This window comes from Salvelinus fontinalis, chromosome 28 (genome assembly GCF_029448725.1).
Source record: "Salvelinus fontinalis isolate EN_2023a chromosome 28, ASM2944872v1, whole genome shotgun sequence".
Taxonomy (NCBI): Eukaryota; Metazoa; Chordata; class Actinopteri; order Salmoniformes; family Salmonidae; genus Salvelinus; species Salvelinus fontinalis.
Window position 1 is genome coordinate 46,111,936 of NC_074692.1, and position 13,416 is coordinate 46,125,351.

General features: G+C 46.4%; 1 protein-coding gene across 1 annotated transcript in view; it reads left to right on the plus strand.

Annotated features, from left to right (window-relative positions):
• Positions 1 to 13,416, plus strand: part of LOC129825792 (PDZ domain-containing protein 2-like) — a 119,623-nt gene that overhangs the window by 39,410 nt on the left and 66,797 nt on the right. Inside the window, 3 exon segments of the mRNA XM_055885934.1 lie at positions 2,723 to 2,804; positions 10,785 to 10,891; positions 11,221 to 11,389. Coding sequence (XP_055741909.1) covers positions 2,723 to 2,804; positions 10,785 to 10,891; positions 11,221 to 11,389 — 358 coding nt within the window.

The window sequence follows — 13,416 nt, forward strand, 5'->3', positions numbered from 1 at the left end:
CTCGTTGAACAGTCAGCCAACAACTCAACATCAGTGACAGCTCATTGTCTTACCTGGATTATATTTCTCAACACTTAACCAACACCTTACCACTGAGTGTGCGTTCTCCTTGGTTTAGACGACCAGGTACTTTGACCATAGTGTGTTTTAACCAGATTCTCTAGTCCTGCAGTACGGCCCAGACATGACACGTTATTTAATCTGAACTGAACTTTACTCACAGAGAGAAATATGTGTTTTCCTTGTAGGCAGACAAAGGGTTCCCTTTACCTTCAACACTCCACTGAAAATAACCCACAAGCTCATACCCTCGTGAATCTCCCCTCCAGAAATCAGAGACCTGTCTTAGATCTGCTACTAGATTGTATTACATGTATTCAGACTGCGGGGTTTGCGTCTCTGATCTCTGAACAAAGGTTTGACAGATTTCATTAGGCTGGTATCATCACCATGTTGTTTGACGCTATTGGTTCATGTTGTCTAGTCCAACAGACATTTTGAGACCTACCTTAAATCCCTACTGAACCACCGTAGGACCTCTAAAAACTGGTCCACGGTCAGATGCTCCTTTATCCCATATACTTTGTGGTAAGGATCGGTAAGGATAGATCTGATTCTAGATCTGTGGTTAGTGGCAACTTCTACCTCGAGCCAAGAGACAGACACACAGTGGAACCAGACATACATGAAGGGGCGTGGGGGGGCAAGCTAACAAGCTGCAACCTGATAGGTTGCTGTAGATCAGCTGATGGGAGCCGAGCGGGAACAGCATTTTTTATGGTGAGCTGAAGAGAGAGAGGGAGAGAGAGAGGGGGGAGAGAGAGGGGTGGAGTGAGAGAGATGGGTGGAATGAGAGAGAGAGGGAGGGGGAGGGAGAGAGAGAGGGGGGGGAGGGAGAGAGAGTGAGGGGTGGAATGAGAGGGAGAGGGAGGGGGAGGGAGAGAGAGAGGGGGGAGGGAGAGAGAGTGAGGGGTGGAGTGAGAGTGAGGGGTGGAGTTAGAGAGAGAGAGGGGGAGGGAGAGAGAGTGAGGGGTGGAGTGAGAGTGAGGGGTGGAGTGAGAGGGAGGGGGGGGGAGAGAGAGTGAGGGGTGGAGTGAGAGAGGGGGAGGGAGAGAGAGAGAGAGAGAGAGAGTGAGGGGTGGAGTGAGAGTGAGAGGTGGAATGAGAGAGAGAGGGAGGGGGAGGGAGAGGGGGGGGGAGAGAGAGTGAGGGGTGGAGTGAGAGAGAGGGGTGGAATGAGAGAGAGAGGGAGGGGGAGGGAGAGGGGGGGGGGAGAGAGTGAGGGGTGGAGTGAGAGTGAGGGGTGGAGTGAGAGAGAGAGGGAGGGGGAGGGAGAGAGAGAGGGGGGGAGGGAGAGAGAGTGAGGGGTGGAGTGAGAGTGAGGGGTAGAGTGAGAGAGAGAGAGGGGGAGGGAGAGAGAGTAACACCAGCTCACTTCAAACTGCAGCATCAACACATCCAGCGTGTTAATGTTTGTCAGGCTGATCAGATGCCGTTGACTCCTCCAGCGTGTTAATGTTTGTCAGGCTGATCAGATGCCGTTGACTCCTCCAGCGTGTTAATGTTTGTCAGGCTGATCAGATGCCGTTGACTCCTCCAGCGCTGGCCCGCCTGGGAAAGCAAAGGAATACTCACAAGCATTTTAGTGCTGCAATCAAATGAAGGCAAAACACAGGCTTATATCCCAAATGGCACCCTATTCCCTATGTAGTGCACTAATTTTGACCCGGGCCCTTATCAAAAGTAGTGCACTATGTAGGAAATAGGGTGGCAATTATGGGACACGTACTGTATCAAAGAGCTCTCTGGCTACAGAGTCAGAACCCTGCAATTACTGCAGCATTGTGGTTTGTTCTTGTTAGATGTACTGGGTGTGTTTCATTGAAAGATAAGAGTAATTATGGATGTCATTACTTTCTAAAAGGACTGTAGTTGTGTGTTTTGGCGGTGAACACTGAGCAGGGTTATCTGTTATCTACTACAGCTATTTAGTTATGTTTCTACCAGGCTACATCACAAAAACATTTTCTGTTTCTTTACAAATTGAAGTGTATGTTCTGCTGTTAGAGTTTCTCTTCTAAAGCCTATCAGTTCGGGTTAACTATTGAAACGATTGAGCCTTATAATCCAGAACATTATATTGTGGTGATGCCAGCTGACATCCCTCTGTTAGTCCTCTGTTGTTGTTTCTGTCATCTTGTCTGTTCTGATCCAGAGCGCCTGGCCTGGCCTTGACTGGCCTGGTCTTGACTGGGCTTGACTGGCCTTGACTGGTCTTGACTGGCCTTGACTGGCCTTGACTGGGCTTGACTGGGCTTGACTGGGCTTGACTGGCCTTGACTGGCCTTGACTGGCCTTGACTGGCCTTGACTGGCCTTGACTGGCCTTGACTGGGCTTGACTGGGCTTGACTGGCCTTGACTGGCCTTGACTGGGCTTGACCTGCCTTGACTGGCCTTGACTAGACTTGACTGGCCTGGTCTTGACTGGTCTTGACTGGTCTTGACCTGCCTTGACTTCATTGATATCTGGTGGTTACGTTGTGCCAAACACCTGTTACACTAGGTACACGGTGTCTTATAGGAGTAGTGCTGATCTTGGATCAGGTCCGTCTGGTCCATAATCATGATCCTAAGATCAGCACTACTGTGAGACTAGGGCCCGATGGTGAATGTGGTTCGATGAGTGTTTCCTGAACTTTCCTCTCTGTTTTGTTCCTCCAGGTTTCAGAGCAGGAGATGGATGATGTAATCACTAGGTCTTCACACAGAGACAGCCTGAGTAAGGACGGACACGCCTCTCAAACTCTAGGTCTGTCTGTCCCTCCCCCCCACCCTCTCGCTCTCTCCCTTTCTTCTCTCTCTCTCTCTCACTTTCTCTCGATCACCTCTCTCTTTCTCTCCTGTCTCTCTCTCTCTCTCACTCTCTCTCTCTCTCACCTCTCTCTCTCTCACACCTCTGTCTCACACCTCTGTCTCTCTCTCTCGATCGATGAAGAGCGTGTCAATAATTTTTTTAAAGAGTCTCAGTGCTTTATTTTCGACTGGTGTTAAGGAGACACCAGTCTCAGTGGTCTATTTTCGACTGGTGTTAAGGAGACACCAGTATCAGTGCTCTATTTTAGACTGGTGTTAAGGAGACACCAGTCTCAGTGGTCTATTTTAGACTGGTGTTAAGGAGACACCAGTATCAGTGCTCTATTTTAGACTGGTGTTAAGGAGACACCAGTATCAGTGCTCTATTTTAGACTGGTGTTAAGGAGACACCAGTATCAGTGCTCTATTTTAGACTGGTGTTAAGGAGACACCAGTATCAGTGCTCTATTTTCGACTGGTGTTAAGGAGACACCAGTATCAGTGCTCTATTTTAGACTGGTGTTAAGGAGACACAAGTCTCAGTGGAGTTGTTTACAGACAGATGATTTCACTTATAATTCACTGTATCACAATTCCAGTGGGTCAGAAGTTTACATACACTAAGTTGACTGTGCCTTTAAACAGCTTGGATAATTGCAGAAAATTATGTCATGGCTTTAGAAGCTTCTGATAGGCTAATTGACATCATTTGAGTCAATTGGAGGTGTACCTGTGGATGTATTTCAAGGCCTACCTTCAAACTCAGTGCCTCTTTGCTTGACATCATGGGAAAATCAAAAGAATTCAGCCAATACCTCAGAAAAACAATTGTAGACCTCCACAAGTCTGGTTCATCCTTGGGAGTAATTTCCAAATGCCTAAAGGTACCACGTTCATCTGTACAAACAATTGTGTGCAAGTATAAACGCCATGGGACCACACAGCCGTCATACCGCTCAGGAAGGAGACGCGTTCTGTCTCCTAGAGATGAACGTACTTTGGTGCGAAAAGTGCAAATCAATCCCAGAACAACAGCAAAGGACCTTGTGAAGATGCTGGAGGAAACAGGTACAAAAGTATCTATATCCACAGTAAAACGAGTCCTATATCGACATAACCTGAAAGGCCGCTCAGCAAGGAAGAAGCCACTTCTCCAAAAACTGCCATAAAAAGGCAGACTACGGTTTGTAACTAAACATGGGGACAAAGATCATACTCTTTGGAGAAATGTCCTCTGGTCTGATGAAACAAAAATAGAACTGTTTGGCCATAATGACCATCGTTATGTTTGGAGGATAAAGGGGGAGGCTTGCAAGCCAAAGAACACCATCCCAACTGTGAAGCACGGGGGTGGCAGCATCATGTTGTGGGGGTGCTTTGCTGCAGGAGGGACTGGTGCACTTCAAAAAATAGATGGCATCACGAGGGAGGAAAAGTACGTGGATATATTGAAGCATAATCTCAAGACATCAGTCAGGAAGTTAAAGCTTGGTCGCAAATGGGTCTTCCAAATGGACAATGACTCTGAGCATACTTCCAAAGTTGTGACAAAATGGCTTAAGTACAACAAAGTCAAGGTATTGGAGTGGCCATCACATAGCCCTGACCTCAATCCTATAGAAAATTTGTGGGCAGAACTGAAAAAGCGTGTGCGAGCAAGGAGGCCTACAAACCTGACTCAGTTACACCAGCTCTGTCAGGAGGAATGGGCCAAAATGTACCTAAATTATTTTGGGAAGCTTGTGGAAGGCTACCCGAAACATTTGATCCAAGTTAAACAATTTGAAGGCAATGCTACCAAATACTAATTGAGTGTATGTAAACTTCTGACCCACTGGGAAAGTGATGAAATAAATAAAATCTGAAATAAATCATTCTCTCTACTATTATTCTGACATTTCATATTCTGAAAATAAAGTGGTGATCCTAACTGACCTAAAACAGGGAATTTTTACTAGGATTAAATGTCAAGAATTGTGATAAACTGAGTTTAAATGTATTTGACTAAGGTGTATGTAAACGTCTGACTTCTACTGTATCTGCATTTCGCTTGTTCAGGCTAGGTAGGCTATCCATCCCCCATTTTCAAATGGCGCCCCTTTTCCGATTAACAAAGACAGGCTCCTCCAAACTATTTAATCCTATATATCACCTGCAGAGAATCTGGAGAATCGTCCTCGTACATAGACAGCGATACAACGGACAGGAGCCGAGTAATTTGTATAGATGTGGGAATGTTATTCCTAATGGCATGTAACCCTATGTTTACACAGTTTCTAACCCGATCCTATTTTAGAAATATTGTTGTTAGTTTACCAAACCGATTGATTGTTTTTAAACAAACGTATTAGAAAGGTTCACCGTCCAATGGGGTTGATGGGGAGAACGCAGGCTACATGGCAGGAACGCTATACGATTCCGTCTGCTATTTCCAGAGGAGTCTAAATATGACCTGTTAGATGATCATCTTTATAAAACATTACATTTGAGAGCAGTGTAACAGTGAGCGGACATTCCCCCTTTCTCTGTATATTGGATCTTTAACCTCTCCCCTCCTGTCCCCTCCCCTCTCTTCCCCTCTCTTCCTCTCTCTTCCTCTCTCTTCCTCTCTCTTCCTCTCTCTTCCTCTCTCTCTTCCTCTCTCTTCCCCTCTCTCTTCCTCTCTCTTCCTCTCTCTCTTCCTCTCTCTCTTCCTCTCTCTTCCTCTCTCTCTTCCTCTCTCTTCCTCTCTCTCTTCCTCTCTCCTCCTCTCTCTTCCTCTCTCCTCCTCTCTCTTCCTCTCTCTCTTCCTCTCTCCTCCTCTCTCTTCCTCTCTCCTCCTCTCTCTTCCTCTCTCCTCCTGTCCCCTCCTGTCCCCTCCTCTCTTTTCCTCTCTCTTCCTCTCTCTTCCTCTCTCCTCCTCTCTCTTCCTCTCTCTTCCTCTCTCCTCCTCTCTCCTCCTCTCTCTTCCTCTCTCTTCCTCTCTCTTCCTCTCTCCTTCTCTTTCTCTGTATATTGGATCTTTAACCTCTCCCCTCCTGTCCCCTCCTCTCTCTTCCCCTCTCTTCCCCTCTCTTCCTCTCTCTTCCTCTCTCTTCCTCTCTCTTCCTCTCTCTTCCTCTCTCTTCCTCTCTCTTCCTCTCTCTTCCTCTCTCTTCCTCTCTCTTCCTCTCTCTTCCTCTCTCCTCCTGTCCCCTCCTGTCCCCTCCTCTCTCTTCCTCTCTCTTCCTCTCTCTTCCTCTCTCTTCCTCTCTCCTCCTCTCTCCTTCTCTTTCTCTGTATATTGGATCTTTAACCTCTCTCCTCCTGTCCCCTCTTCTCTCTTCCTCTCTCCTCCTCTCTCCTCCTCTTTCTCTGTATATTGGATCTTTAACCTCTCTCCTCCTCTCCCCTCCTGTCCCCTCCTCTCTCTTCCTCTCTCCTCCTCTCTCTTCCTCTCTCCTCCTCTCTCCTCCTCTTTCTCTGTATATTGGATCTTTAACCTCTCTCCTCCTGTCCCCTCCTCTCTCTTCCTCTCTCCTCCTCTCTCCTCCTCTCTCTTCCTCTCTCCTCCTCTCTCCTCCTCTCTCCTCCTGTCCCCTCCTCTCTCTTCCTCTCTCTCTTCCTCTCTCTTCCTCTCTCTTCCTCTCTCTCTTCCTCTCTCCTCTTCTCTCTTCCTCTCTCTTCCTCTCTCTTCCTCTCTCTTCCTCTCTCCTCCTCTCTCCTCCTCTTTCTCTGTATATTGGATCTTTAACCTCTCTCCTCCTCTCCCCTCCTGTCCCCTCCTCTCTCTTCCTCTCTCCTCCTCTCTCCTCTTTCTCTGTATATTGGATCTTTAACCTCTCTCCTCCTGTCCCCTCCTCTCTCTTCCTCTCTCCTCCTGTCCCCTCCTCTCTCTTCCTCTCTCTTCCTCTCTCTTCCTCTCTCTTCCTCTCTCTTCCTCTCTCCTCCTCTCCCCTCCTCTCTCTTCCTCTCTCTTCCTCTCTCCTCCTCTCTCCTCCTCTTTCTCTGTATATTGGATCTTTAACCTCTCTCCTCCTCTCCCCTCCTGTCCCCTCCTCTCTCTTCCTCTCTCCTCCTCTCTCTTCCTCTCTCCTCCTCTCTCCTCCTCTTTCTCTGTATATTGGATCTTTAACCTCTCTCCTCCTCTCTCTTCCTCTCTCTTCCTCTCTCCTCCTCTCCCCTCCTCTCTCTTCCTCTCTCTTCCTCTCTCTTCCTCTCTCTTCCTCTCTCTTCCTCTCTCTTCCTCTCTCCTCCTCTCTCTCTTCCTCTCTCTCTTCCTCTCTCCTCCTCTCTCCTCTTCTCTCTTCCTCTCTCCTTCTCTTTCTCTGTATATTGGATCTTTAACCTCTTCCCTCCTGTCCCCTCCTCTCTCTTCCTCTCTCTTCCTCTCTCTCTTCCTCTCTCTTCCTCTCTCCTCCTCTCTCTTCCTCTCTCTTCCTCTCTCTTCCTCTCTCTTCCTCTCTCCTCCTCTCTCTTCCTCTCTCTCTTCCTCTCTCCTCCTCTCTCCTTCTCCTTCTCTTTCTCTGTATATTGGATCTTTAACCTCTCCCCTCCTCTCTCTTCCTCTCTCTTCCTCTCTCCTCCTCTCTCTTCCTCTCTCTTCCTCTCTCTTCCTCTCTCTTCCTCTCTCCTCCTCTCTCCTCCTCTCTCCTTCTCTTTCTCTGTATATTGGATCTTTAACCTCTTCCCTCCTGTCCCCTCCTCTCTCTTCCTCTCTCTTCCTCTCTCTTCCTCTCTCCTCCTCTCTCTTCCTCTCTCCTCCTCTTTCCTCCTCTCTCTTCCTCTCTCTTCCTCTCTCTTCCTCTCTCCTCCTCTCTCTTCCTCTCTCCTCCTCTTTCCTCCTCTCTCTTCCTCTCTCTCTTCCTCTCTCCTCCTCTCTCTTCCTCTCTCCTCCTCTCTCTTCCTCTCTCTTCCTCTCTCCTCCTCTCTCCTCCTCTCTCCTTCTCTTTCTCTGTATATTGGATCTTTAACCTCTTCCCTCCTGTCCCCTCCTCTCTCCTCCTCTCTCTTCCTCTTTCCTCCTCTCTCTTCCTCTCTCTCTTCCTCTCTCCTCCTCTCTCCTCCTCTCTCTTCCTCTCTCCTCCTCTCTCCTCCTCTTTCTCTGTATATTGGATCTTTAACTTCTCCCCTCCTGTCCCCTCCTCTCTCTTCCTCTCTCTTCCTCTCTCTTCCTCTCTCTTCCTCTCTCTTCCTCTCTCTTCCTCTCTCTTCCTCTCTCCTCCTCTCTCCTCCTCTCTCCTTCTCTTTCTCTGTATATTGGATCTTTAACCAGCCCCTGTGCACAGTTTGGATGTGGGTAAAAACCCTCCATAAGTTGGCCTTGTCTGTATTATACGCCCACGAGGAGTAATTATGTTATTATTATTATATTATATATTATCTGGAACTGTATTTAAACCCAGCCTATTTTAAAACAAGTAGTTATTTAATTTTTATTAGAATCTGATTAGAATTATACAATGTCTTTTTAGGCCTTAATCAATTTAATATTGCTTAACAAATACATTTGGCATGTCCATGTCCAGACTGTAATTTACACTAGGCCTAGCCCCTGTGGTATATCAGTGCAAATGCTACAGCCTATGTTTAACAATGTATTGCCCTATTGAAGCAATGCGATTAGAAGAATGTGGCTATTTAACTAATTAGGCTATAACGGACTATCATTCAAATTGGAGTTGATGACAACGCAATACATAAAAGACTGTATGGCCCTGTACATCACTGGGGCCAAGCTTCCTGCCATCCAGGACCTCTATACCAGGCGGTGTCAGAGGAAGGCCCTAAAAATTGACTCCAGCCACCCTAGTTATAGACTGTTCTCTCTGCTACCGCACGGCTAGCGGTGCCGGAGCACCAAGTCTAGTTCCAAAAGGCTTCTTAACAGCTTCTACCCTCAAGCCGTAAGACTCCTGAACAGCTAATCAAAGGGCAACCCAGACCCTTATTTTACGCTGCTGCTACTCTCTGTTTATAATCTATGCATAGTCACTTTAACTCTACCTACATGTACATATTACCTCAATTACCTCGACTAACCGGTGCCCCCACACATTGACTCTGTACTGGTACCCCCTGTATATAGCCTCCACATTGACTCTGTACCGGTACCCCCTGTATATAGCCTCCACATTGACTCTGTACTGGTACCCCCTGTATATAGCCTCCACATTGACTCTGTACCGGTACCCCTGTATATAGCCTCCACATTGACTCTGTACTGGTACCCCCTGTATATAGTCTCCACATTGACTCTATACCGGTACCCCCTGTATATAGCCTCCACATTGACTCTGTACCGGTACCCCCTGTATATAGCCTCCACATTGACTCTGTACTGGTACCCCCTGTATATAGTCTCCACATTGACTCTGTACCGGTACCCCCTGTATATAGCCTCCACATTGACTCTGTACTGGTACCCCCTGTATATAGCCACCACATTGACTCTGTACTGGTACCCCCTGTATATAGCCTCCACATCGACTCTGTACCGTAATACCCTGTATATAGCCTCCACATTGACTCTGTACTGGTACCCCCTGTATATAGTCTCCACATTGACTCTATACCGGTACCCCCTGTATATAGCCTCCACATTGACTCTGTACCGGTACCCCCTGTATATAGCCTCCACATTGACTCTGTACTGGTACCCCCTGTATATAGTCTCCACATTGACTCTGTACCGGTACCCCCTGTATATAGCCTCCACATTGACTCTGTACTGGTACCCCCTGTATATAGCCACCACATTGACTCTGTACTGGTACCCCCTGTATATAGCCTCCACATCGACTCTGTACCGTAATACCCTGTATATAGCCTCCACATTGACTCTGTACCGGTACCCCCTGTATATAGCCTCCACATTGACTCTGTACTGGTACCCCCTGTATATAGCCACCACATTGACTCTGTACTGGTACCCCCTGTATATAGCCTCCACATTGACTCTGTACTGGAACCCCCTGTATATAGCCTCCACATTGACTCTGTACTGGTACCCCCTGTATATAACCTCCACACTGACTCTGTATCGGTACCCCCTGTATATAGCCTCCACATTGACTCTGTATCGGTACCCCCTGTATATAGCCTCCACATCGACTCTGTACCAGTACCCCTGTATATAGCCTCCACATTGACTCTGTACTGGTACCCCCTGTATATAGCCTCCACATTGACTCTGTACCGGTACCCCCTGTATATAGCCTCCACATTGACTCTGTACTGGTACCCCCTGTATATAGCCTCCACATTGACTCTGTACTGGTACCCCCTGTATATAGCCTCCACATTGACTCTGTACCGTAACACCCTGTATATAGCCTCCACATTGACTCTGTACCGGTACCCCCTGTATATAGCCTCCACATTGACTCAATACCGGTACCCCCTGTATATAACCTCCACATTGACTCTGTATCGGTACCCCTGTATATAGCCTCCACATTGATATTTTACTGCTGCTGTTTAATTATTTGTTACTTTTATTTTCAATTTTTTACTTAACACTTATTTTTTAAATTTTTATTAAAACTTCTTTAAGCATTGTTGGTTAAGGGCTCGTAAGTAAGTATTTCACTATAAGGTCTACACCTGTTGTATTCGGCGCAGTTGACAAATAAAATTAGATTAGATTTTATTTTATTTTAAATACACAACTTGAAGCAACCACATATTTAGTCATGGAACACGTTCTGATTGGCCAGTGAGGGGCCAAGCCTCGACACACCCACAACTTGTTTATTCATCAAAACCCTTTTGCGCCACCGCTTGCTACTGTGCCCATAATTCTGGTTGTGAAAATAGCCAAAATATTTCTTACACATCCCCAAACCTATATTTCTATCGCCAGCGCTTAGAAGTGCTTACCTGGAATCATGGTCTGTTGTGATGTCTATATTGGATTCAGGTTGTTGAGTGAATGTGATTCTAGTCTAACCTGTTTCCTCTGACCCCTGACCTCTAGGCATGCCCTCTAAGAGCCCCTCTCTCACAATGAAGGCCAAACAGGCAGATGGCTCTTCCCTCAGCTGGACCATGAAGAGGTTCCTGGAGCCCGTCAGCAGGGTACGATACATTACACACAACAATCAATATATCACTCAATCGATCTATCAATACATGAACCAGACAATCAATCGATCACTAGTCAATGTCCATTCACTATTGTTAGGGATCACCAATGTTTTGCGGCTGAATCATATTGCGTTGAGACAAGACCTTGACCTCAACTATTCTTCCTCTTCAGCAGAGTTTCTATAGCTCTCAGACTCTCATTAGATTCAAAGGATAAATGGGGTTAATGGAACACTCAAGGCTTTGAGTCTTCCTTCTTATACGAATCTAAGTGAAGTTTTCCTCTTGCTTTCATCTAATCTCTCTCTCTTTCTGAGCAGCAAGGGTCTCTGAGTTCAGAGGCGGAGCTATCTCAGTACTTTTCCCAGGAAGTAACCAGTCATTCGTCGCTGTCGGAAACCATGGCGATGGGATCCAGTGATGACGACATGCTCCACCACAGGAGCTGTAACACCTCAATAGACGACACCCCCGCCACTCAGCCACATGGTACAGTCCATTTCCCCTATTCCACATCCATATGGTATATGAAAAAGAGTGCCACCGACTGATAGTGGTCTCCGTAAGATCTAGGTACAACTGTCCTGGTTTAGATCTAGGTACAACTGTCCTGGTTTAGATCTAGGAACAACTGGGGTTTAGATCTAGGTACAACTGTCCTGGTTTAGATCTAGGTACAACTGTCCTGGTTTAGATCTAGTTACAACTGTCCTGGTTTAGATCTAGGTACAACTGTCCTGGTTTAGATCTAGGTACAACTGGGGTTTAGATCTAGGTACAACTGGGGTTTAGATCTAGGTACAACTGGGGTTTAGATCTAGGTACAACTGGGGTTTAGATCTAGGTACAACTGGGGTTTAGATCTAGGTACAACTGTCCCGGTTTAGATCTAGGTACAACTGTCCTGGTTTAGATCTAGGTACAACTGTCCCGGTTTAGATCTAGGTACAACTGTCCCGGTTTAGATCTAGGTACAACTGTCCCGGTTTAGATCTAGGTACAACAGGGGTTTAGATCTAGGAACAACAGGGATTTAGATCTAGGTACAACTGGGGTTTAGATCTAGGTACAACTGTCCCGGTTTAGATCTAGGTACAACTGTCCTGGTTTAGATCTAGGTACAACTGTCCTGGTTTAGATCTAGATACAACTGTCCTGGTTTAGATCTAGATACAACTGTCCTGGTTTAGATCTAGGTACAACTGTCCTGGTTTAGATCTAGGTACAACTGGGGTTTAGATCTAGGTACTACTGTCCTGGTTTAGATCTAGGTACAACTGTCCTGGTTTAGATAAAGCTACAACTGTCCTGGTTTAGATCTAGGTACAACTGTCCTGGTTTAGATCTAGGTACAACTGTCCTGGTTTAGATCTAGGTACAACAGGGGTTTAGATCTAGGTACAACTGGGGTTTAGATCTAGGTACAACTGTCCTGGTTTAGATCTAGATACAACTGTCCTGGTTTAGATCTAGGTACAACTGTCCTGGTTTAGATCTAGATACAACTGTCCTGGTTTAGATCTAGATACAACTGTCCTGGTTTAGATCTAGGTACAACAGGGGTTTAGATCTAGGTACAACAGGGGTTTAGATCTAGGTACAACTGTCCTGGTTTAGATCTAGGAACAACAGGGGTTTAGATCTAGGTACAACTGTCCTGGTTTAGATCTAGGTACAACTGTCCTGGTTAAGATCTAGGTACAACTGTCCTTGTTTAGATCTAGGTACAACTGTCCCGGTTTAGATCTAGGTACAACTGTCCTGGTTTAGATCTAGGTACAACTGTCCTGGTTTAGATCTAGGTACAACTGTCCCGGTTTAGATCTAGGTACAACTGTCCTGGTTTAGATCTAGGTACAACTGTCCTGGTTTAGATCTAGGTACAACTGTCCTGGTTTAGATCTAGGTACAACTGTCCTGGTTTAGATCTAGGTACAACTGTCCTGGTTTAGATCTAGGAACAACTGTCCCGGTTTAGATCTAGGAACAACAGGGGTTTAGATCTAGGTACAACTGTCCTGGTTTAGATCTAGGTACAACTGTCCTGGTTTAGATCTAGGTACAACTGTCCTGGTTTAGATCTAGGTACAACTGTCCTGGTTTAGATCTAGCTACAACTGTCCCGGTTTAGATCTAGGTACAACTGTCCCGGTTTAGATCTAGGTACAACTGTCCCGGTTTAGATCTAGGTACAACTGTCCCGGTTTAGATCTAGGTACAACTGTCCTGGTTTAGATCTAGGAACAACTGTCCCGGTTTAGATCTAGGAACAACAGGGGTTTAGATCTAGGTACAACTGTCCTGGTTTAGATCTAGGTACAACTGGGGTTTAGATCTAGGTACAACTGTCCCGGTTTAGATCTAGGTACAACTGGGGTTTAGATCTAGGTACAACTGTCCTGGTTTAGATCTAGGTACAACTGTCCTGGTTTAGATCTAGGTACAACTGTCCTGGTTTAGATCTAGGTACAACTGGGGTTTAGATCTAGGTACAACTGTCCCGGTTTAGATCTAGG